Raw genomic sequence first — 25,919 nt, 5'->3', positions numbered from 1 at the left:
GCAGATACACATGCTGTGCATAGACTAGTAAGCAGTTATCTCCCCAAAAGCGGTGGTTTAGCCTGTAGGAGTTGAAGTTGTTTGAAATAATGTTCGTAGTACAGCTTGACCTACTGTGGCCTGTTGTGCAGTTAACACATCTACACAGTAGTGTTTGGTAAATGTATGAGGCGTAGACCATGTTGCTGCCTTACATATTTCGTTCATTAGAATATTTCCTAGAAAGGCCATGGTAGCACCTTTCTTTCTGGTTGAGTGTGCCTTTGGTGTAATAGGCAGCTCTCTCTTTGCTTTAAGATAGCAGGTTTGAATACACTTAACTATCCATCTAGCAATGCCTTGTTTAGAAATTGGATTCCCTGTATGAGGTTTTTGGAAAGCAATAAATAGTTGTTTTGTTTTTCGAATTAGTTTTGTTCTGTCAATGTAGTACATTAGCGCTCTTTTGATGTCTAATGTATGCAGTGCTCTTTCAGCTACAGAATCTGGCTGTGGGAAGAACACTGGTAATTCTACCGTTTGATTCAAGTGGAACGGTGAGATCACATTTGGTAAAAAATTTGGATTTGTCCGTAGAACTACTTTATGCTTGTGTATTTGAATAAATGGTTCTTGTATGGTAAATGCTTGAATTTCACTCACTCTTCTTAGAGATGTGACGGCAATCAAAAATGCAACTTTCCATGTTAAGTATTGCATTTCACAAGAGTGCATGGGCTCAAAAGGTGGACCCATGAGTCGTGTTAAGACAATGTTGAGGTTCCATGAAGGAACTGGTGGTGTTCTTGGTGGTATAATCCTCTTTAGGCCTTCCATAAATGCTTTTATGACTGGTATCCTAAATAATGAAGTTGAGTGCGTAATTTGCAGGTAAGCTGAAATTGCGGTAAGATGTATCTTTATTGAAGAGAAAGCTAGCTTTGACTTTTGCAATTGTAGTAAGTATCCTACTATATCTTTGGCAGATGCGTGTAAGGGTTGAATTTGATTATTATGGCAGTAATAAACAAATCTTTTCCACTTATTTGCATAGCATACATTCTTGTGTGAGGTCTAAGTGTCTGAATTCTAGGATTTCAGGAGCCAAATTGCTAGATTCAGCGATGCTGGATTTGGATGTCTGATCTGTTGTTTGTGTTGTGTTAACAGATCTGGTCTGTTTGGTAGTTTGACATGAGGTACTACTGAGAGGTCTAGTAGTGTTGTGTACCAAGGTTGTCTTGCCCATGTCGGTGCTATTAGTATGAGTTTGAGTTTGTTTTGACTCAATTTGTTTACTAGATATGGAAGGAGTGGGAGAGGGGGAAAAGCGTATGCAAATATCCCTGACCAACTCATCCATAACGCATTGCCCTGAGACTGATCCTGTGGGTACCTGGATGCGAAGTTTTGGCATTTTGCGTATTCTTTTGTTGCAAATAGGTCTATTTGTGGTGTTCCCCATCTTTGGAAGTAAGTGTTTAGTATTTGGGGTTGAATCTCCCATTTGTGGATTTGTTGGTGATCCCGAGAGAAATTGTCTGCTAGCTGGTTCTGAATTCCTGGAATGAACTACACTATTAGGCGAATGTGGTTGTGAATCGCCCAATGCCATATTTTCTGTGCCAGGAGACACAACTGTGTTGAGTGTGTCCCTCCTTGTTTGTTCAGATAATACATTGTTGTCATGTTGTCTGTTTTGACAAGAATGGGTTTGTGGATTATTATAGGTTGAAATGCTTTCAGCGCTAGAAATACTGCCAGTAGCTCTAAGTGATTTATGTGAAACTGTCTCTGTTGAGTGTCCCATTGTCCTTGGATGCTGTGTTGGTTGAGGTGTGCTCCCCACCTTATCATGGAGGCATCCGTTGTTATTACGTATTGCGGCACTGGGTCTTGAAAAGGCCGCCCTTTGTTTAAATTTATAGTGTTCCACCATTGAAGCGAGGTGTATGTTTGGCGGTCTATCAACACTAGATCTTGAAGTTGACCCTGTGCCTGTGACCATTGTGATGCTAGGCACTGTTGTAAGGGCCGCATGTGCAATCTTGCGTTTGGGACAATGGCTATGCATGAGGACATCATGCCTAGTAGTTTCATCACTATCTTGACTTGTATCTTTTGTTTTGGGTGCATGGCCTGTATTACATTGTGAAATGCCTGTACCCTTTGTGGACTTGGAGTGGCAATCCCCTTTGTTGTGTTGATTGTCGCTCCTAAGTATTGTTGTATTTGACAGAGCTGAAGGTGTGACTTGTTGTAGTTGATAGAGAAACCTAGTTTGTGAAGGGTTTCTATGACATACTTTGTGTGTTGTGAGCACCGTTCCTGCGTGTTTGTTTTTATTAACCAATCGTCTAGGTACGGGAACACATGTATTTGCTGTCTACTGATATGAGCAGCCACTACTGCAAGGCATTTTGTAAAAACTCTTGGCGCAGTTGTTATCCCGAATGGCAACACTTTGAATTGGTAATGTACCCCTTGGAATACAAACCTTAAGTACTTTCTGTGTGAAGGATGTATCGGTATATGGAAGTACGCATCCTTTAGGTCTAGTGTTGTCATTTAGTCTTGTTGTCTGAGCAATGGGATTACGTCCTGCAGTGTCACCATGTGAAAGTGATCTGATTTGATGTAGATATTTAATGTTCTGAGATCTAATATAGGTCTTAGAGTTTTGTCTTTTTTGGGTATGAGAAAGTATAGTAAGTAAACTCCTCTTCCTCTCTGATGAATTGGTACCAACTCTATTGCATCTTTTTGCAACAACGCTTGAACCTCCAGTTGTAGAAGATCCATGTGTTGTTTTGACATGTTGTGTGTTTTCGGTGGGACATTTGGAGGGAATTCTAGAAATTCTATTCAATAACCATGCTGGATAATGGCTAGGATCCACGTGTCTGTTGTTATTTCCTCCCAGTTTTTGTAGAACTTGGTTAGTCTCCCCCCCACTGGTGTTATGTGTTGGGGATTTGTGACATCGAAGTCACTGTTTCTTTTGTGGAGTTTTGGGACTTTGGAACTTCCCTCTACTCTTTGGGAATTGTCCCCCTCTATATTGTCCCCGAAAAGGTCCCCGCTGGTATTGGCTCTGATAAGTGGGCCTTGTTTGTGAGGTTGTGGGTTCAGTGCTTTGTCCTCGAAACCCCCCTCGAAACTGTGATTTTCGAAATGTGCCTCTGCTCTGTGGGGAGTAGAGTGCGCCCATGGCTTTGGCCGTATCCGTGTTCTTTTTAAGTTTTTTGATAGCAGTATCCACCTCCGGCCCAAACATCTGCTGTCCGTTAAATGTCATATTCAGCACGGCTTGTTATATTTCCGGCTTGAATCCAGATGTACGCAGCCATGCAGGTCTCTGTATTGTTACTGCTGTATTTACAGTCCTAGCAGCTGTGTCTGCTGCATCCATTGCTGACCGTATCTGATTGTTCGAGATACCCTGTCCTTCCTCCACCACTTGTTGTGCTCTTTTTTGGAACTCCTTGGGCAAATGTTCTATAAAATGTTGCATTTCGTCCCAATGAGCCCTATCATATCTCGCCAACAAGGCCTGTGAGTTAGCAATGCGCCATTGGTTGGCTGCTTGTGCCGCCACTCTTTTCCCAGCCGCGTCGAACTTACGACTCTCTTTGTCTGGAGGTGGTGCATCTCCTGAGGTGTGTGAGTTCGCCCTCTTGCGTGCTGCACCTACTACCACTGAGTCTGGTGTTAACTGTTGTGTGATGTACACAGGGTCTGTTGGTGGCGGTTTATATTTTTTCTCCACCCTTGGCCCTTCCTTTCACAGGCTCCTCAAACACTTGTTTGGAGTGTTTTAGCATTCCAGGTAGCATGGGGAGGCTCTGGTACTGGCTGTGTGTGGACGACAATGTGTTAAATAGAAAGTCGTCTTCAATTGGCTCTGCATGCAGGCTGACATTATGAAACGCCGCTGCTCTTGACACCACCTGTGTGTAGGCGGTACTGTCCTCAGGTGGTGACGGTCTAGCTGGATAACAGTTGGGACTGTTATCTGACACTGATGCATCATAAAGATCCCACGCGTCTGGATCATCCTGACTCATCCCTGTATGAGTTGGGGACTGCATCATTGGTGGAGTGGCTACTGGTGATGGTTGTGGAGAGCGTTGTGGAGATGGTGGTGGGGTTACTTGTCTTGCCACCTTTGCCTGTGGCTGCTTGTCTTTCTCTTGGAAGGCAAGTTTCCGTTTCATTTGTATCGGAGGGAGATTACTGATCTTCCCTGTCTCCTTTTGAATGTGGAGCCTTCTTTGGGTGAAATCTGGCTCCATTGTCTCTAGCTCCTGTCCAAATCTATGTGTTTGCATTTGTGAGGAGAGGCCTTGTTCCTCTGTATAGGAACTTGTTTTCGGTTCCGAGGCCGGATGCTTCGGTACCGAAATTTTTTCGGCTGCTTTTTTCGGTTCCGACGACACTTTTTTGCTCTTCGGCGTAGTGATCTCTCGGTGCCGACTTATTTCGGTGCCGAGATTGCTCTGACCCAGTGTCTCAGGGTCGAGTCTGCTCTGTGCCGGTATCTCGACCGGAGTCGGATGACTTCGACACATGTGTGCGTGAGTTTTGTGTATCGACGTCTTACTCACGGTTTTCGGCGTCTGTTCAGGATCGGCCTCTTCTGAGTCCGAATCCTCGATGGAGAAGGTTTCCTCTTCTTCCTCCATGTGTTTTTATCCTGTCGGCACCGATGCCATCTGTAGTCTTCTTGCTCTTCAGTCCCTTAAGGTCTTCCTGGAGCGAAACGCTCGACAGGCCTCACAGGTATCCTCCTTGTGTTCTGGAGACAAACACAAATTACAGACCAGATGCTGATCTGTATAAGGATACTTGTTGTGACATTCGGGGCAGAAGCGGAATGGGGTCCGTTCCATTAGCCTTGAAGACGCACATGGTCGGGCCGACCAGGCCCTGCAGGGGAATCGAAAACCCTGAAGGGCCGCCGGAGCTCTACAAAATTCGGTGTAAATCCTTTGTAACTAACCCGATCCCGAACACAAACAATACAGTCGAATTTTCCGAGATTTTCACGAACTTTCCGAACCGAAACGCGGAGCGAAAAGGAACACGTCCGAACCCGATGGCGGAAAGAAAACAATCTAAGATGGAGTCGACGCCCATGCGCAATGGAGCCGAAAGGGGAGGAGTCCCTCGATCTTGTGACTCAAAAAGACTTCTTCGAAGAAAAACAACTTGTAACACTCCGAGCCCAACACTAGATGGCGGGATGTGCAAAGCATGTGTATCTGCAGCTACACATGCCATCGAACATATATATATATATATATATATATATATGGAAAATGTCACTTACCCAGTGCACATCTGTTCGTGGCATGAGACGCTGCAGATTCACGTGCTGTGCATTATCCTGCCATCTAGTATTGGGCTCAGAGTGTTACAAGTTGTTTTTCTTCAAAGAAGTCTTTTCGAGTCACGAGACCGAGGGACTCCTCCCTTTCGGCTCCATTGCGCATGGGCGTCGACTCCATCTTAGATTGTTTTACCCGCAGAGGGTGAGGTAGGAGTTGTTAATTTACTAGATGTGCCCATGCAATGGAGTAGGTATGTATGTATATAATGTGTATTAAAATAATATTTATTTACAAATTTACAATTTTCATTCAACTAATAACGACTACAGGCTCCCGGGGAGGTGGGAGGGCGCATGTGAATCTGTGTCTCATGCCATGAACAGATGTACACTGGGTAAGTTACATTTTCCGTTCAGTGGCATGTGTAGCTGCAGATACACATGCTGTGCATAGACTAATAAGCAGTAATCTCCCCAAAATGCGGTGGCTTAGCCTGTAGGAGTTGAAGTTGTCTGAAATAATGTTCTTAATACAGCCTGTCCTGCTTTAATATAGCAAGTTTGAATACATTTAACTATCCATCTGACGATGCCTTGTTTGGATATAGGATTACCTGCATGAGGTTTTTGGAAGGCTACGAACAATTGTTTTGTTTTACAAAATTGTTTTGTTCTGTCAGTGTAATACATTAGTGCTCTCTTTATGTCTAATGTATGTAAGGCTCTTTCGGCTACTGAGTCTGGTTGTGGAAAGAAGACTGGGAGTTCCACTGTTTGGTTTAGGTGGAATGGTGATATGACCTTTGGTAGGAATTTGGGATTTGTACGGAGAACCACTTTATGTTTATGTATAAAGGGTTCTTGTATAGTAAATGCTTGTATCTCACTTACTCTTTTAAGTGATGTGATAGCTATTAGAAAGGCTACTTTCCAAGTTAAGTATTGCATCTCACAAGAGTGCATGGGTTCGAATGGTGGTCCCATGAGTCGTGTTAATACAATATTAAGGTTCCACGAAGGTAATGGTGGTGTCCTTGGGGGTATGATTCTTTTTAGTCTCTCTATAAATGCTTTGATGACTGGGATTCTAAAAAGCGATGTTGTATGTGTAATCTGCAGATAGGCAGATATTGCAGTGAGATGTATTTTAATGGAAGAGAATGCTAGCTTAGACTTTTGTAAGTGTAATAAGTAGCTTACAATGTCCTTTGTGGAAGCATGTAGTGGATGAATCTGATTAGTGTGGCAGTAGTAAACAAACCTTTTCCATTTGTTTGTGTAACAATGTCTTGTTGTAGGTTTTCTAGCTTGTTTAATGACCTCCATACATTCTTGTGTAAGGCTTAAATGTCCAAATTCTAAGACTTCAGGAGCCAGATTGCTAGATTGAGCGATGCTGGATTCGGGTGTCTGATCTGTTGTTTGTGCTGTGTTAACATATCTGGTCTGTTTGGTAATTTGATGTGAGGTACTACTACTAAGTCCAACAGTGTTGTGTACCAGGGTTGGTGATCCCAGGTTAGTGCTATGAGTATTAGTTTGAGTTTGTTTTGACTTAGTTTGTTAACCAGATAAGGAATGAGTGGGAGAGGGGGAAAAGCGTAAGCAAATATCCCTGACCAACTGATCCATAACGCATTGCCCTTGGATTGAGGGTGTGGGTACCTGGACGCAAAGTTTTGGCATTTTGCGTTTTCTTTTGTTGCAAATAGGTCTATTTTTGGGGTTCCCCAGCGTACGAAGTGATCCTGTAGGATCTGGGGATGAATTTCCCATTCGTGAGTTTGCTGATGATCTCGACTGAGATTGTCGGCTAATTGGTTCTGAATGCCTGGGATGTATTTTGCTATCAGGCGAATGTGATTGTGAATTGCCCAATGCCAATTTTTTTGTGCTAAGAGACACAGTTGTGATGAGTGTGTCCCTCCTTGTTTGTTGAGATAATACATTGTTGTCGGTTTTGACAAGAATGTGTTTGTGGGCTACTAGTGGTTGAAATGCTTTTAATGCTAGAAACACTGCTAGCAGTTCCAAATGATTTATGTGAAGTTTTTTTTGTTGATTGTCTGATTGACCCTGTATGCTGTGCTTGTTGAGGTGTGCTCCCCACCCCATCATGGAAGCATCTGTTGTGATCACATCTTGAGGCACTGGGTCTTGGAATGGCCGCCCTTGGTTTAAATTTATAGGGTTCCACCATTGAAGCGAGAAGTGTGTCTGGCGGTCTATCAACACTAGATCTTGAAGTTGACCCTGTGCTTGTGTCCATTGTTTTGCTAGGCACTGTTGTAAGGGCCGCATGTGTAATCTTGCGTTTGGGACAATGGCTATGCATGAAGACATCATGCCTAGAAGTTTCATTACAAACCTTACTGGGTAGTGTTGGTTTGACTGTATGTTTGATATTATATTTTGGAACGCTTGGACCCTTTGTGGACTTGGAGTGGCAATTGCTTTTTGTGTGTTGAGTGTTGCTCCCAAGTATTGTTGTATTTGGGATGGCTGCAGATTTGATTTCTGGTAATTTATAGAGAACCCTAGTTTGTGTAGAGTTTCTATAACGTATTGCGTGTGAAGAAGACACTGTTGTTGAGTGCTGGTTATTATTAGCCAGTCGTCTAAGTATGGGAATACGTGCATGTACTGTCTCCTTATGTGAGCGGCTACTACTGCAAGGCATTTTGCGCATACCCTTGGGGCTGTTGTTATCCCGAACTGTAACACTTTGAATTGATAGTGTACGCTGTGTATCACAAACCTTAGGTATTTTCTGTGAGAAGGATGGATGGGAATGTGAAAGTACGCATCCTTGAGATCCAATGTTGAATGTAGTCCTCCTTTTTTAGTAAGGGAACCACGTCTTGAAGTGTTACCATGTGGAAGTGGTCTGACTTGATGAAGAGATTCAGGGGGTTATTCTAACTTTGGAGGAGGTGTTAATCCGTCCCAAAAGTGACGGAAAAGTGACGAATTTACCACCAGCCGTATTACGAGTCCATTATATCCTATGGAACTCGTAATACGGCTGGTGGTATATCCGTCACTTTTGGGACGGATTAACACTCCTCCAAAGTTAGAATAACCCCCTCAGTGTTCTAAGGTCTAAGATAGGTCTTAATGTTTTGTCCTTCTTTGGAATTAGGAAATATAGTGAGTAGACGCCTGTTCCTTTTTGATGGTTGGGTACTAACTCTATTGCTTTTTTTTGTAATAGTGCTTGGACCTCTATTTGTAATAGGTCCAAGTGTTGTTTGGACATATTGTGTGCCCTTGGGGGCACATCTGGCGGGAAATTTGTGAATTCTATGCAATAACCATGTTGGATTATGGCTAGGACCCATGCGTCTGTGGTATTGTGTGCCCAGTTCAGATAGAATGCGGTAAGTCTCCCCCCCACTGGTGTTAAGTGTTGGGGTTTTGTGACATTGGAGTCACTGTTTGGTTTGGCTTGTTTTAGGTGTCTGGAACTTTCCCCTTTCTCTTGGGAATTGTCCTCCTCTATATGAGCCACGAAACCCTCCCCTTTGGTATTGTGCCTGATAGGTGGGTCTGGTTTGCGAGGTGTAAGGCTCTGGTGTTTGCATTCGAAACCCCCCTCTAAATTGTGGCTTTCTAAATGTGCCTCTGCCCTGTGGGGAGTAGAGCGTGCCCATGGCTTTGGCCGTGTCCGTGTCTTTCTTTCATTTTTCAATTGCAGTGTCCACTTCCGGCCCAAACAAGTGTTCTTGGTTAAAAGGCATGTTCAACACCGCTTGTTGGATTTCTGGCTTGAATCCAGAGCTTCTTAACCATGCATGCCTGCGAATGGTTACCGCAGTGTTGACCGTTCGTGCTGCCGTGTCTGCAGAGTCTAATGCGGACCTTATTTGGTTGTTGGATATTGCTTGTCCTTCTTCAACAACCTGCTGGGCACGTTTCTGGTGATCTTTGGGCAAGTGTTGTATAATGTGTTGCATCTCGTCCCAGTGTGCCCTATCGTAGCGAGCAAGTAGGGCTTGCGAATTAGCAATCCGCCACTGATTGGCTGCCTGTGCTGCCACTCGTTTGCCCGCTGCGTCAAACTTCCTACTCTCTTTGTCAGGCGGTGGAGCGTCTGACGATTGAGAGTTTGCCCTCTTTCTTGCTGCTCCTACAACCACCGAGTCCGGTGTAAGTTGTTATAAACACAGGATCCGCTGGGGGAGGCTTGTACTTCTTCTCCACCCTAGGAGTGATATCCCTTCCTTTAACTGGCTCCTGGAATACCGGTTTTGCATGTTTGAGCATACCCGGGAGCATTGTCAGACTCTGGTAGGAAGCGTGGGTGGATGCCAAGTGTTGAACAGGAAATCGTCCTCTATTGGCGCTGAATGCACTGCTACATTGTGGAATGTAGCTGCCCTGGATAGTACCTGCGTATATGCAGTACTGTCCTCTGGAGGGGACGGCTTTGTTGGGTAACAATCCGGACTGTTATCTGATACTGGTGCATTATATAAGTTCCATGCATGAGGATAATCCTGTGTCATCCCTGTATGCGTAGGTGACTACATTGGAGGTGTTCCCACCGGAGACAGGTGTGGTGAGTGTAGTGGGGAAGGTTGTGGAGAAAACCTTGGTGGTGGGGTTTTTACTCTGGCCACCTTCGCCTTTGGCTGCATTTCTCTCTCCTGAAATGCCAGTTTTCTTTTGGTTTTAATTGGAGGAAGAGTTTGTATTTTCCCAGTCTCTTTCTGGATATGCAACCTCCTTTGCGTATGGTCTGGTTCATCCATACTTATTTCCTTCTCAAATCTGTGTTTTTCATGCATTTGGCTGGAAAGTCCTTGCTCTTCTGTGTAAGAGCTTCTTTTCGGCTCCGAAGCCGCTTTTTTCGGTACCCATGTTTCCGATAAAGTATTTTTCAGTTCCAACGTTATTTTTCTCACCTTGGGTGAGTCGAACTCTCGGTGTCGAGATCGTTCGGTGCCGGAATCTCGACCAGAGTCGGAAGTCGTCGGCAAATCTCTGCCCGTTTTAAGTGCCGATGTTTGGTCACCTTCTTTTCGATGGGTTAAGCCATGGCCTGCTGGCGGTGGCGTCCCCTTGGCCTTAACGATCTTTGTGTGAGTTTTGGCGGGGCAGTTTTACTCACTGTTTTCTGCATCGTCGTGGGTCGCTCACTTTCCGATTCGTCAGAGTCCGTCCCCTGGATGGAAATTCTTTCCTCCTCCTCGACGTCTAGTTGTTCTCTCGGTGTCGACGCCATATGCAGTCTTCTCGCGCGTCGATCATGTAGGGTCTTTTTAGATCGAAACGCTCGACAAGTATCCTCCCTGTGTTCTGGTGATAAACAGATTACAGACCAGGTGTTGGTCTGTATAAGGATACTTCGCGTGACACTTCTGACAGAAGCGGAAGGGGGTCCGGTCCATTAGTCTTCGACGATGGATGTGGTGGGGCCGACCAGGCCCCGCTGAAGAACGGAAGCCCCGAAGGGCCGCCGGAGCGCTTTTGCGATCGGTGCCGATAAAGTAACACTAAACCGGTACCGAACGAGAACAATACCGTCGATGTTTCGATATTTTAGCTAACTTTCCCAATTCGAAATACAGAGCGAAGAGGAACACGTCTGAACCCGATGGCAGAAAGAAAACAATCTAAGATGGAGTCGACGCCCATGCGCAATGGAGCCGAAAGGGGAGGAGTCCCTCGATCTCGTGACTCGAAAGACTTCTTCAAAGAAAAACAACTTGTAACACTCCGAGCCCAACACTAGATGGCAGGATAATGCACATCATATCTGCAGCTACACATGCCACGAAATATATATATATGGAAAATGTCACTTACCCAGTGTACATCTGTTCGTGGCATGAGACGCTGCAGATTCACATGCTTTGCAGATACACATGCTTTGCACATCCCGCCATCTAGTGTTGGGCTCGGAGTGTTACAAGATGTTTTTCTTCAAAGAAGTCTTTCGAGTCAAGAGATCGAGGGACTCCTCCCCTTTCGGCTCCATTGCGCATGGGCGTCGACTCCATCTTAGATTGTTTTCCCCGCAGAGGGTGAGGTAGGAGTTGTGTATTATAGTAATAGTGCCCATGCAATGGAGTAAACATGTATGTACATAATATAGTTTAAAGTGCTATATTTACAAATTTACAAATGTTCAAGGTCAACTTCGAAACGGCTACAGGCTCCCGGGGAGGCGGGTGGACGCATGTGAATCTGCAGCGTCTCATGCCACGAACAGATGTACACTGGGTAAGTGACATTTTCAGTTCGATGGCATGTGTAGCTGCAGATACACATGCTTTGCATAGACTAGTAAGCAGTTATCTCCCCAAAAGCGGTGGTTCAGCCTGTAGGAGTTGAAGTTGTTTGAAACAAAGTTCGTAGTACTGCTTGTCCTACTGTGGCGTGTTGTGCTGTTAACACATCCACGCAGTAGTGCTTGGTAAACGTATGAGGCGTAGACCATGTGGCTGCCTTACATATTTCAGTCATTGGAATGTTTCCTAGAAAGGCCATGGTAGCACCTTTCTTTCTAGTTGAGTGTGCCCTCAGTGTAATAGGCAGTTCTCTTTTTGCTTTGAGATAACAGGTTTGAATGCATTTAACTATCCATCTAGCAATGCCTTCTTTGGAAATTGGATTTCCTGTATGAGGTTTTTGGAAAGCAACAAATAATTGTTTTGTTTTCCGAATTTGTTTTCTTCTGTCAATGTAGTACATTAACGCTCTTTTGATGTCTAATGTATGTAGTGCTCTCTCAGCTACAGAATCTGGCTGTGGGAAGAACACTGGTAGTTCTACTGTTTGATTCAAGTGGAACGGTGATATAACTTTTGGTAAAAAGTTTGGATTTGTCCGTAGAACTACTTTATGCTTGTGTATTTGAATAAATGGTTCTTGTATGGTAAATGCTTGGATTTCACTGACTCTTCTTAGAGATGTGATGGCAATTAGAAATGCAACTTTCCATGTTAAATATTGCATTTCACATGAGTGCATGGGTTCAAAAGGTGGCCCCATGAGTCGTGTTAAGACAATGTTGAGGTTCCATGAAGGAACTGGTGGTGTTCTTGGTGGTATAATTCTTTTTAGGCCTTCCATAAAGGCTTTTATGACTGGTATCCTAAACAGTGAAGTTGTGTGGGTAATTTGCAGGTAAGCTGTAATTGCGGTAAGATGTATCTTTATGGATGAAAAAGCTAGTTTTGACTTTTGCAAATGTAGCAAGTAGCTTACAATGTCTTTAGCAGATGCGTGTAAGGGTTGAATTTGATTATTATGACAATAATAAACAAACCTTTTCCACTTATTTGCATAGCAATGTCTAGTGGTTGGTTTTCTAGCTTGTTTTATGACTTCCATACATTCCTGTGTAAGGTCTAAGTGTCCGAACTCTAAGACTTCAGGAGCCAAATTGCCAGATTCAGCGATGCTGGATTGGGGTGTCTGATTTGTTGATTGTGTTGAGTTAACAGATCTGGTCTGTTTGGTAGTTTGATATGAGGCACTACTGAGAGGTCTAGTAGTGTTGTGTACCAAGGTTGTCTTGCCCAAGTTGGTGCTATGAGTATGAGTTTGAGTTTGTTTTGACTCAACTTGTTTACTAGATATGGAAGGAGTGGGAGAGGGGGAAAAGCGTATGCAAACATCCCTGACCAACTCATCCATAACGCATTGCCCAGAGACTGATCTTGTGGGTACCTGGATGCGAAGTTTTGGCATTTTGCGTTTTCTTTTGTTGCAAACAGGTCTATTTGTGGTGTTCCCCAATTTTGGAAGTAAGTGTGTAGTACTTGGGGGTGAATCTCCCATTCGTGGATCTGTTGGTGATCCCGAGAGAGATTGTCTGCTAATTGATTCTGAATCCCTGGAATGAACTGTGCTATTAGGCCAATGTGGTCGTGTATCGCCCAATGCCATATTTTCTGTGTCAGGAGACACAACTGTGTTGAGTGTGTTCCTCCCTGTTTGTTTAGGTAATACATTGTTGTCATGTTGCCTGTTTTGACAAGAATGTGTTTGTGGCTTATTATTGGTTGAAATGCTTTTAACGCTAGAAATACAGCCAATAGTTCTAAGTGATTTATGTGAAACTGTTTTTGCCGAGAGTCCCATTGCCCCTGAATGCTGTGTTGATTGAGGTGTGCTCCCCACCCTATCATGGAGGCATCTGTAGTTATTACGTATTGAGGCACTGGGTCTTGAAAAGGCCGCCCTGGATTTAAATTTATATTGTTCCACCATTGAAGCGAGGTGTATGTCTGGCGGTCTATCAACACTAGATCTAGAAGTTGACCCTGTGCCTGTGACCATTGTGATGCTAGGCACTGTTGTAAGGGCCGCATGTGCAATCTTGCGTTTGGGACAATGGCTATGCATGAGGACATCATGCCTAGGAGTTTCATTACGATTTTGACTTGTATTCTTTGGTTTGGATACATGACGTGTATTACATTGTGAAATGCTTGTACTCTTTGTGGACTTGGAGTGGCAATCGCTTTTGCTGTGTCGATTGTTGCCCCTAAGTATTGCTGTGTCTGACACGGCTGAAGGTGTGACTTTGTGTAGTTGATTGAGAAATCTAGTTTGTGTAGGGTTTCTATGACGTACTTTGTGTGTTGTAAACACCGTTCTAGTGTGTTGGTTTTGATTAACCAATCGTCTAGGTACGGGAACACATGTATTTGCTGCCTTCTGATATGCGCAGCTACTACTGCCAGGCATTTTGTAAAAACTCTTGGCGCAGTTGTTATTCCGAATGTCAACACATTGAATTGGTAATGTACCCCTTGGAATACAAATCTTAGGTACTTCCTGTGTGAAGGATGTATTGGTATATGGAAATATGCATCCTTTAGGTCTAGTGTTGTCATGTAGTCTTGTTGTTTGAGCAGTGGGATTACGTCTTGTAATGTCACCATGTGAAAGTGGTTTGATTTGATGTAGGTATTTAATGTTCTGAGATCTAATATAGGTCTCAGTGTTTTGTCCTTTTTGGGTATGAGAAAGTACAGAGAGTAAATTCCTGTTCCTTTCTGTTGAATTGGTACTAATTCTATTGCTCCTTTTTGTAGCAATGCCTGGACCTCTAGTCCTAGAAGATCCATGTGTTGTTTTGACATATTGTGTGTTTTCGGTGGAACGTTTGGAGGGAATGTGAGAAATTCTATGCAATAACCATGCTGGATAATTGCTAGTACCCAAGTGTCTGTTGTTATCTCCTTCCAATGTTTGTAAAAATTGCTTAGTCTCCTCCCCACAGGTGTTATGTGTTGGGGATTTGTGACTTGGAAGTCACTGCTTGTTTTGAGTAGTTTTGGGGCTTTGGAACTTCCCTCTATTCTTTTGGAATTGTCCCCCTCTATATTGCCCCCGAAAACTTCCCCGCTGATATTGACTTTGATAAGTGGGCCTTGTTTGTGAGGTTGTGGGTTCTGTAGCTTGTGCTCGAAACCCCCTTCTAAACTGTGTTTTGCGAAATGTGCCTCTGCTCTGTGGGGAGTAGAGTGCGCCCATGGCTTTGGCCGTATCAGTGTCTTTAAGTTTTTCTATAGCAGTGTCCACCTCCGGCCCAAACAACTGCTGTCCATTAAAAGGCATATTCAGCACGGCTTGTTGTATTTCCGGCTTGAATCCTGACGTACGCAACCATGCTTGTCTCCTTATTGTTACTGCAGTATTTACTGTCCTTGCAGCTGTATCTGCTGCATCCATTGCTGACCGTATCTGATTATTTGAGATACTTGGTCCTTCCTCTACCACTTGTTGTGCCCTTTTCTGGAACTCTTTGGGTAAGTGTTCTATGAAATGCTGCATTTCGTCCCAATGAGCCCTATCATATCTTGCCAGAAGTGCTTGTGAGTTGGCAATGCACCATTGGTTTGCTGCTTGTGCTGCAACCCTTTTCCCTGCAGTGTCAAATTTGCGACTCTCCTTGTCTGGAGGTGGTGCGTCTCCTGAGGTGTGAGTTTGCTCTCTTGCGAGCTGCCCCTACTACCACAGAGTCTGGTGTTAATTGCTGCGTGATATACACAGGGTCTGTAGGCGGTGGCTTGTACTTTTTCTCCACGCTTGGAGTTATGGCCCTGCCCTTCACAGGCTCCTGAAACACCTGTTTGGAGTGTTTTAGCGTTCCAGGTAGCATAGGTAAGCTCTGGTATTGGCTATGAGTGGAGGATAGTGTATTAAACAAAAAGTCATCCTCAATCGGTTCTGCATGCAAGGTGACATTATGGAAAGCCGCTGCCCCTGAGACCACCTGCGTGTAGGATGTACTGTCCTCAGGTGGGGACGGACTCGCTGGGTAATAGTCTGGGCTGTTATCCGATACTGGCGCATTATAAAGGTCCCATGCGTCGGGATCGTCCTGACTCATTGCAGTATGCGTTGGGGATTGCATCAGTGGTGGAGTGGCTACCGGTGATGTGTGCATTGATTGTGGTGGAGATTGTGGCGGAGTTGTCTGTCTTGCCACCTTTGCCTGTGGCTGCTTGTCCTTTTCTTGAAAGGCAAGTCTTCTTTTTATTTTAATTGGGGGAAGAGTGCTTATCTTCCCTGTGTCCTTTTGAATGTGGAGCCTCCTTTGAGTGTAGTCTGGCTCCATTGATTCTAGTTCTTGTCTGAACTTATGTCCTTGCATTTGGGAGGACAATCCCTGTTCCTCTGTGTAGGAACCTGATTTCGGTTCCGAGGCTGGATGTTTAGGAACGGAAACCTTTTCGGTAGCCTTTTTCGGCTACAACAACACTTTCTTTATTTTCGGCGTCGTGGTCTCTCAGTGCCGACCCATTTCGGTGCCGCTGTCTCGGTGCCGAACTTGCTCGGAGCCGCTGTCTCGGGCTCGAGATTGCTGTGTGCCGGTATCTCGACCGGAGTCGGAGGACTTCGACACAAGCGTGCCCTTTTTCAGTGCCGATGATCGGTCACCTATTTTACGGGTTAAGCCATGGCCTGTTGGCGTTGGCGTCCCCTGGGCTTTTGTAGTCTTCTCGTGAGTTTTATGTTTCGACTTCTTACTCACGGTTTTAGGCGTTTCTTCGGCATCGAGCTCGTCCGAGTCCGACTTCTGGATGGAGAAGGTTTCTTCTTCCTCCTCCAAATGACTTTGTCCTGTCGGCGCCAACGCCATTTGCAGTCTTCTCGCTCTTCGGTCTCTTAATGTTTTCCTCGACTGAAACGCTCAACAGGCTTCACAAGTATCTTCTTTGTGTTCTGGAGACAAACACAAGTTATAGACCAGGTGCTGATCTGTATACGGATACTTGTTGTGACATTTTGGGCAGAAGCGGAATGGGGTCCATTCCATCAGCCTTGCAGAGACACGTGGCCGAGCCGACCAGGCCCCGACGGGGGATCGATAAAAACCCCGAAGGGCCAACAGAGCTCTTCAAAAGTCGGTGTCGATCTGTAGTAACTAACCCGATACCGAACGCACACAATACCGTCGAATTTTCCGAGATTCTAACTAACTTTCCGAACCGAAACACGGAGCGAAAAGGAACACGTCCGAACCCGATGGCGGAAAAAAAACAATCTAAGATGGAGTCGACGCCCATGCGCAATGGAGCCGAAAGCGGAGGAGTTCCTCGATCTCGTGACTCGAAAGACTTCTTCGAAGAAAAACAACTTGTAACACTCCGAGCCCAACACTAGATGGCGGGATGTGCAAAGCATGTGTATCTCCAAAGCATGTGTATCTGCAGCTACACATGCCATCGAGAATATATATATATATATATATATATATATATATATATATATATATATATATATATATATAAATAAATGGATCCTTCAGGGCACAACTCCAGTAAGGCAGCAAAATGTTATTTTCAATTTTATCTCCTATCAACAGGGTAAAGAAACTGACTGAGGCGTTTTGGCCGTAGCCTTCCTTGGGGGGTGGGGGGAGGGGTTACAGAGTATGTGTATACAGACAAGCCATTTTTAAAGGGGGGCCACAACCCATTTCCCATGTTAATTAAAAACACTTGTTACCCAGATGTTCCATAGCATACATTAGTTTGCTTATTGTTACAGTTGACACCAAGCCTTCTGGGCAATCAGCCGTCTCACAATGGCAAGTTTATAGAGAAGCACTTTCCATCAGCCCATTGCTTTCCTCTGCTCACTCATCTTGGAAAGTACACTTGATCCCCCTTATAATTGCAAACTTAGAAGCAATTAAAGATTATTGTTCCATTCCATTACCTGACGAGACATGCACTTCTGAAAGGAAACATATGCCACTGCAGAGTGAACAGCACCACAGGGGTCCCTAACCAAGATCTGGAACAATAGCAATATAATCCCATACAGACGTTCCACTGCACAGAAACAATCTCTCACGTTATCAAGACTAATCCATCTCATATATATTATGCACAGTATTACTGTGAAACGCACATGCATGCGGTATTTTACTATTCCCCAAATGATTCATGCCTCCCAAAATTTTGAAGAGGCACAGCACACTATATTAGTTCATAAAGTGCATGTGTTATATAAATGCTTCCTGTTGAAGAATCGCAGCATCCCAAGGGTTGTCCAGGTCACTATCTAAGTGCATGCGCATAAAGTGTTTTCTGTTATTTAAGTCACATTCCAAGATGCATGTAGGGGTAAAGTGCATATTTATACAGTACTAACTGCTCCCAAATAGTAAAAGGGGTGCAACATACTAATGAATTACTCTACACCGATTCATAGTGCATGTGTATATATTACATAAATGCCTCCTTTTGGAGGATCATAAAATCCAAAGGGTTGATTAGAACACTGCCTAAAATGCATGTGCCTTAGGTGCTTTTTGTTATCCACACCACTTTCCAAGAGGCATATAAATTATAGATTATTGCACCTTCAACATTCCGGGACAGAACTGACAATTTGTTCCTCTATTTTGATTCATAAGATGTATGTGCATGTATCTCATGAGTGCCTTCCATTCAAGGATCATAAAGTCCAAACAACTGTTAAAGGCTCTTTTTAAAGTACATGTTTTATAAACAAGAGAGACTGGTAACATTAACCTAACCAGGGAGGTTTCATCCAGTCTCCTCCTAAAGGGCATGCATAAAAAGTCCTTGCCAACATCTCAAATCAAATGCTCACATCTTACGGGGAGAAATAACTGGAGCAAAGCCATAAAATCCATTCAGTTGTTCATCCTGGGTTACTGGGACGTTATAGTTAGTTTCTGAATTTACTCGTTGAAAACCATAGAAATTCAGCAGTTACTGTTAGTTGTTTCAAGTAACTATAATTCGCGGCCCCAAGGTAACTATAACTCGCAATCTCGCCGTGCACTGCTAATTACCTCAGCTATTACAGCACTCACGAGCAAGTAGCTGGGACGAGGTACGCTTAGGTGTATGAACAAGATGCTGCCTTTGGATTAAGTGTGACTATAAGGGGCAACTCCCCTCGGCATTTTCCCAGACTTGAGGCTAACCGCCTTGTCTCCATAGAGCCCTACCTCTACAGTCTAACCAGGTAGGCCCTGTGTGCATTTTAAATTATCTACTCACTGTCTAGCATATCTATCTAGCCCCTTATATATTAGGGATCCTTGACCCTGAAGAATGCCCCAGACCGCTTTGGCTCTTAAAGAGGGCAGAAACAGGTTGGTCCCCATTTTTTGTTAGAATATTAAATCTAATAGATGATTTGTAAGGAAATTTTATTATCTATCTCACTTTTCAACTGGATCCCTTGACTTATCCAGGAAGATATAATTTCAGCACTCCCTCAGAGTTCATTTAACAATGAGGTTGAGTCCGCCTAGGTGGTATTATCTTACCTGGGTGGGCCTAGGTGGTCATATGATGAAGCATGACACTATGTGTGTGAGACCACCTAGTCTAGAAAGGAAACACCCTCATACACCTAACTGCCACTTTCACTTCCCATGATTATGAAGGCGATCGCCTAACTGGCATACTCTCAGCCTAAACAGGCCAAAAGAGACTTGTCCTTGATATCCCCCACACACTGTTCTAGTTCCTTGGGTATGGGAGTTTGTGTGGGGTTACCACACTCCCAATATTCTCTTATTGCGGTATAATAATTACAGCACTCATGACAACTTCTATAACGTCATTAAAAATTTAAATAAGAAGGGGGGCTCAAAACGTTGATCCTCCATGTTACTTCAGACAAAAAAATAACAGCTTAATGGAATTACACCAAAATGGGCAAAAAGTCAGAACTTTACAGAGTGTGCTTTTTTGTGATTTGGTGTAAATTCTTTCAGACATTTTCAAAAAATGAGCATCTAAAAAGGGGCTATGGTTGGGCAGGAAGAGGGTAAGGCTCAAAAAGAGTTAGATATATCTAGACGGCTGGTCCTGCAGTACAAAAAAAAAAAAAATTATTCAGGTACCTCAGTACTCATGCAGAACTGCGCAAGATTCCCTATAGAAAGCATAATACTGTGGTACTATGAGGTGGAAGCTTACATGGTGGGTACACAGTACCAAAAAAACAATGTATAACCAAAAAATTAAAAATAAAGAAGAATACAGGTTGGGTGGCACCAGGGGATGGGTGCAGGGCTTGACCATCCAATGGATATCCCTGATGCTGGGCCCACTGGAACTTCAGATTCCACTGTAGAGCCTGCCTGTGCCACCCAGTGTAATGAACAGGGAGCGGTGTAGGAGGCAAAGAGGAGAGACGCCTCAGGACTGCTCTTCCCGAGATCAGAGACCACAGCTGTAACATCGGGAACATAGTATGAATGTGCTGAACTTACTGCAGTGGAGGAAAGGCCTTTAGCTTCACTGGATCAAGGATGGATCTTATGAATGACAGCCTCTAAAAAGAAGCCATCTGCGGCTTCACCTTGTTCATTGCGAACCCCAATTATGTCCTGAGGTGTCTCACCTGGAAACAATCTATGACTGACTGTGGCAAGCCCACCATCAACACCCAGTCACTGAGGTAGTAGGAAATTGGTATCCCTGACCTCCAGTGTTGGGTAGCGACCACCCCCATACTTTTATGAACACCATAAGGCCAAAGAGGAGCACAGCAAACTGAAAATGCACGTGAATACAGTAATGTCTGTGGGATTGCAGGAAAGGTATATGAAAATAAGCGACCTGCAGATTCAAGGATACCATCCAAAGTCCCAAAAAGACAAGATCTGGGCAAGCGTGACCATTTTGGATTTGTCCTTACGCAGGAAACATTCAGAGGTGGAAGGTCCTAAGTAGGCTGAAGGCCCACGTCCTTTTTTTCAGCATGAGGAAACAGTGAGAGTAAAAACCCTTTCTTCTTTCTGAGTCCGTAACCCTCTTGATAACACATTTGGACAGCAATACTCACACTTCCTCTAACAGAATGCGCACATGATTCTCTGAAAGCCGCACTGACGTGGGGAGAAAAGTTGGGGGAGCAAAAAGAAAGAACATAGCCATGTTGAACGATTTGCTGGACACATCTGTCGGATGTGATGGATCGCCAATCTAGGAGGAAGGGCTGAATCCTACCTCCCAAGGGATGGATGAGCGCCATTAAGGGTAAACTAAAGCAGCTCGGTGGATGCTGCCGCACAAGAAGTGCACTGGAACGACCGGTGCCCCTGCTGGCTGCAGTGTCTATCAGACCAGAGCCATCAGCCTCAAAAGGACTAAGGTGACTGCTGTAGTGGTTGGGGAGACTGATGTTGTCTATGCACCATCACCCCTAAAGTTACTTTAGAATTTTCTGAGCTGATGGGGTATCAGTGTGCAATGGGTCAATAGACCAACGAGTGTGCCATGGCTCTACGGTCCTTGAACCGCTCCATGGCTGAATCCGTATTTTCACCCCAAAAGACCTGAGCCAATAAAAAGGAGGAGGGGGAGGCAACATCTATGACTGGCACATGTAAATCTCCATTGGAGCCTGTGGAACACATCCACGCATATCAATGGAGCACAACACTGGTACCGAATACCCTTCCCAGTAGCACGAAGACCAGCACGAGTTCAGTATCCGACCAAGACTTCATCAGCCTGGCAGGCCCCTAAGGTCTTCTGGAATCACTGGCAAGATCTTGCTAGTCATATCCTAGATGACATGAATGTACAAAAAAAAAAAAAAAAAAAACACACAAAAAAAACGGAAACAGCACTGACCAATCTCAATGCCAGTCTGAGGAAAGCATGTGTTTTCCAATCACCTCAGTCCTCTTGGACTCTATCTGGTGTAGTCATGAAGCATGGCTTTCGGTTCCCCTTACTAGCTGAAGACTAAACCACTAGGCTCTATACTAGTAGGATGTTTAGTGAGAAAATCCATGATCAACCAGAGTTGGCTTGTGATTCCTGGCCACCTGCCTATTCTATGGTGGGCAGGAACAGGGCTTTGACCAAGTGCCCATCAAGATATTGGTAATAGAATCACTAAAGGGGAGCAAGGGCTCAGACATGTCTGACCCAGACTGCAACATTTCAGTAAGTACGTTTGTATTGGTCTCGAGTGAAGGCAGCTGCAAATCCAGGACCTCCGCTGCGCATCAGACCTCCATTGTAAATGATGGACTCTCTTCCTCTGGTGCTCCAAATGGAGAGTCAAACCCTGTTTCAGGGAGGTAGAGGCCACTGGCCTCTTGTAAACATTGTCATCTGATCTCCTGTAAATTCATGGGGTGTACCCTGTTCAGTCAGTGCCAAAGAGATAATGGAGCCTCTGCTGGTGTGTACCCACCACCCCATGGTAGAGGCACTAGTTTAGAGTCAAAATGATTGATGATCAGTTGTATTTTTTGTAATCTCCTACATTGACAGATACTGAGAACGACCTTAAGTCGGTTATTGTCAGACACTGAAACAGCACCCGATCCTTTTTGCCAGCAAATGCCAGTACAAGATCTTGGAACTGGAGTAGACGTCTGTACTGGAGTTGGTAAGTGATCGGAGAGGGTCCCAAGAGGTCACACGGACCTGAGGACAGATCAGCTGGCGGGAACCTGTCTATAGGCTCCTGTGGTTCCTCCGGGCCTGAAGGTGCACCAGAGAAAGCTGTAAGCTCACCAAAAGTCTGCAGCATTGCTTCCTTGAAGGCTTAAAGCTGCTGTTGCATCACCAATGGTATGTGAAACTTGGGCACAACGGAATCACTTGATGAATCTGCTCCATGACCAGGGACCCAGAGGCAGATCAACTGACATTGTGACACCTTTGTGCCTTCCTTTTGGACACAGAATGTCAGAATGGGTTGAGTGCCCCTTCGCTTTTTTGTATTTGCATTTAATTTGGACTTTCTGGAGGACTTTAACTGCAAGGTTGAGGTCTCAAGGGAGCAGCCTCAGGAGCTAGACAGAGTCCATGTCTTGGTGCAGGAGCAGGATTTATACGAGGGCCATAGGTTTTTATGTTTGGTGATATAATGCTTTGCTTCTTGGTTCCGGATCGCCTTCAGGTGCATTACAGCACACTTGAAATACAACTTCAAGTTGGGCCCAAAGCCCAAAAACAGGAGACACATATAGGGGATCTGTGACCGACATCTGCTTTCTACAGTCACAGCATGGTTTGAAATCTGTTTTAGGAGGGAGATCGTTCGCTAGCACACTGATTATGAGTTAGCTTCAGATTCATGTCAGACGTCACAGAAGAAACTGAACTGATGTACACATGCAGGGGTGACACATATATGCTCCTCTGCTCGGTCAATCCCAGACCAGTACAGAGCTAACACTGAGCTGCACACTGTTACCTCGTGTGTGCATTGCTGGAGAAGGGTTTCCAGTCTGGCACCTGGTGAGTATTTCAAGGTGAGGAATAGGCAGTTAGAAGAATCCAGCAGAAATTTTGAAGATTTTGGAGTCTTAAATAACATTTTATTTTGTAGGATTTGCGTCCAATTGTCTTTTGAATTGCTCTCTCAAGAAAGGGTTTCTTTAAGAATGGGATGGGAAACTGTGAGAAGGAGGCAAGACAGCACTAGAAAACAGAGGCACAAGTGGGGATATTAAGATTCAGGAGTAGAGGGCCCATACAGATGAGGGAAACGAAGCTCACACTGTGCCCCTAGGAAGCAGCACCATTAGCAGAAGCAAGCAATGCCCCAGTGAAGGGAGCACTTGTAGCCAGAGAACACATTGTCAAAATGTTCCTGTTCCCTTTTGCACTGTAGAAGGAGTCAGACCCTTAGTAAAGAAAATCACTAATATGAAAGAATGGAGACAGTGCTACAGGGGACATCTGTGAACACAGGAAGCAAGCTGTGCCCCATGGAAGATGGACCACGTGGGGAGGCAGCAAGAAGAGTTCCTGGAAAGGGGTCACTGATGACTGTGAATGCAGATGGCTAGAATGACACTACACCAGTGATATGCTTTATGCATCCTATCTAATATGTTCTAACATATTTTGTATCACAGTCTCAAATCCAATATGATATTTTCTTTTGTGCATGTATTCTAAGGCACATTCTTGACTGATGCGAATTCACCTCCACTGTAAAGTTTTCTTTCTTGTGTACCACCAGTGCCCAAAGCTGCTGGTCATACTGTATTCTACTCGTGACCTGGAAAGTTGTGTTTTATGATTATTCTGCTCACATAGTGGGCAAACTTTGATATTCAAGCTAATGAGGTGATTGTGCTCCCTTCTTTTTAGCTTTCATACTGAATTGCAAATGTGTAGGCGGTGCTTAGAGAAGAAACTCAGGCAAGTATGTTGTGGGCCAGTCTCCCCATTGCTGAACAAGGCATGGAGTGTAGCAGTTTTAACTCATGATGTCTTTAAAATGTTCTCGTTTTGACACTGGTCATGAGGGCAGCTGTTTTCTGTATGTGCATTTAACACCATGAAAGACAAAGGGGTACAAGTCCCCACAGCAACCCACTGACACCATTGCCAGTGCACATGAAGGTGTGTCTGTCTTTACGTCTGTGTACACATACACTAGCATCTATGTTCTTCTTAGAAGATAGGTGTCTCTTTGTGCACTTCCCTATAGGAGCATGCATGCATTCTGGTGTGGAGTTCTAGGGACTAGTTGCATTAATCATTCAACAGGTTATCACAGACATCTACTATACATTGGGTGGGCAAGGTGTCAGAATGCTGACAGGTGCCTGTTGGGTAGCAACCACACCCATACTTTCATGAACACCCTAAGAGACTGATAAGGCCCTTATCAGTGGTCTCAGAAGTAGTATCAGTAGGTACTAACTTTCCACCTTATTGACTTGTACAGGTAGTTCTTAAGACATATTCCCCCACTAAAAAATATTCAGAGATTTGAGTAAAAGAGCCAACAGGTGTTAAAAAGGAAGAACTTGCCAAGCAACATTGCTCTCAAAACTAACTTTCTGTAATACTATATTTTGGTACCTCGTCTGCAACTGTAGATATGCTACACGTTTGGAGAAAAGATGGACTAAGGCCTACTAGCACAGGAATCGGTACGACGAGTATTTGCTCCCACCTTGTGCACACTCAGATCCACAGTAACACATTTTCCTTAACTGAACACATACTTTCAAGCGAACACTTTAAATGCATGCGCAATCTTCTGATTTGACAAATGTTTATGTTCCTTAATACTCACCTCTGAATTGTATTTGTCCTTTATGGATGGCCACACTTTGTCATGGAAGGTGGTCACGTCTGCTTTTTCACTGCCACCGAGCAGGGCCTAGAAATTAAGACGGGAACAGTGTCCGGTATTAAATATGTGAGAGTAGAAGGATGGCCCTCTCTGTAGTGTGCAAAGCTATGCACACTGTAAACCAACGTGTGGATGCCTGGAACCCTGCACAGAGGTAGAAACTAGACCCCCTAATGCTCTAATGTTTATGGTATCTTGGTCAAGCAATTAGACTGATCTTAGAGAAGTGCAAAGCATTTCCTGTACTCGCAGTAACAATAAATCGAGGCACACTCAAAAGAATAACTTGAGACCAATTTACAAAAATACTTCATATTTTTACAAAATTTGTAAGACCAAGATCACCAAAATTGGGTAAGTACTTTTTAAGTTAAGATTTTTTTATGTTTTAATAAAGTTAGTCTTTTTGAGCGTAATTATGCACCATCGGAATCAAAAGAATCAATGGAAGAATATTTGAAAATTCACAGTAAATCAGGCAATGCGTTTATCAATGTTTACTTTTGCAGGTAGGTCAAGATTGTCGTTAGGTAACCTGGACCAGCTGGAGAAGTTCGAGTGAATCCCGGTTCCGGCGGGAGAAGCTGCAGAAGTCGATGGAGCTGGTGCCAGGCCACTGCGGGGAACCACTTGAAAAAGCACTGCACAGGTGGACTTAAAGGTAAGTCCGGTGGGTCCCCTTGGAGTGTCAAGGTTACATGGGGCAGGGGACCCTTAGGGCATAGCTGGATCTTTAGCACAGGGCACAGGGCAGCCGGATGGAGATCGAATCAGTGAGCCAGGAGCTGTGCGCAAAGGTGCCCTTGGAAGCAGGAGGTAGGTTACTTTGAGGGTCGCTTGCAGGTCAGCATGGGCCCTCTTGGTTCTTGAAGTCCCTCGACTTGGGCTTCCTCCTGGTCCTTTTTCAGTCCAGAATGGACTGTCCTTCTGGGTGTCCGACGTGAGGTAACTAGTACCGGAGGCTATTGCACGCTCTGGGCACTGGAGGTCGCAGTGCCCCCAAACTTGGCACACTGGTAGT

At 44.4% G+C, this 25,919-nt stretch overlaps 1 protein-coding gene across 1 annotated transcript in view; it reads right to left on the bottom strand.

Annotated features, from left to right (window-relative positions):
• PRKCSH (PRKCSH beta subunit of glucosidase II) overlaps window positions 1-25,919 on the bottom strand; it is a 199,565-nt gene that overhangs the window by 119,133 nt on the left and 54,513 nt on the right. The window contains exon 9 of the mRNA XM_069231886.1: window positions 24,839-24,925. Coding sequence (XP_069087987.1) covers window positions 24,839-24,925 — 87 coding nt within the window. The remainder of the gene's footprint in view (window positions 1-24,838; window positions 24,926-25,919) is intronic.

The sequence above is a fragment of the Pleurodeles waltl genome, chromosome 4_2, assembly GCF_031143425.1.
Source record: "Pleurodeles waltl isolate 20211129_DDA chromosome 4_2, aPleWal1.hap1.20221129, whole genome shotgun sequence".
Taxonomy (NCBI): domain Eukaryota; kingdom Metazoa; phylum Chordata; class Amphibia; order Caudata; family Salamandridae; genus Pleurodeles; species Pleurodeles waltl.
Note: the sequence above shows the minus strand (reverse complement) of the source record. Positions and strands in the feature narration are given on the sequence as shown.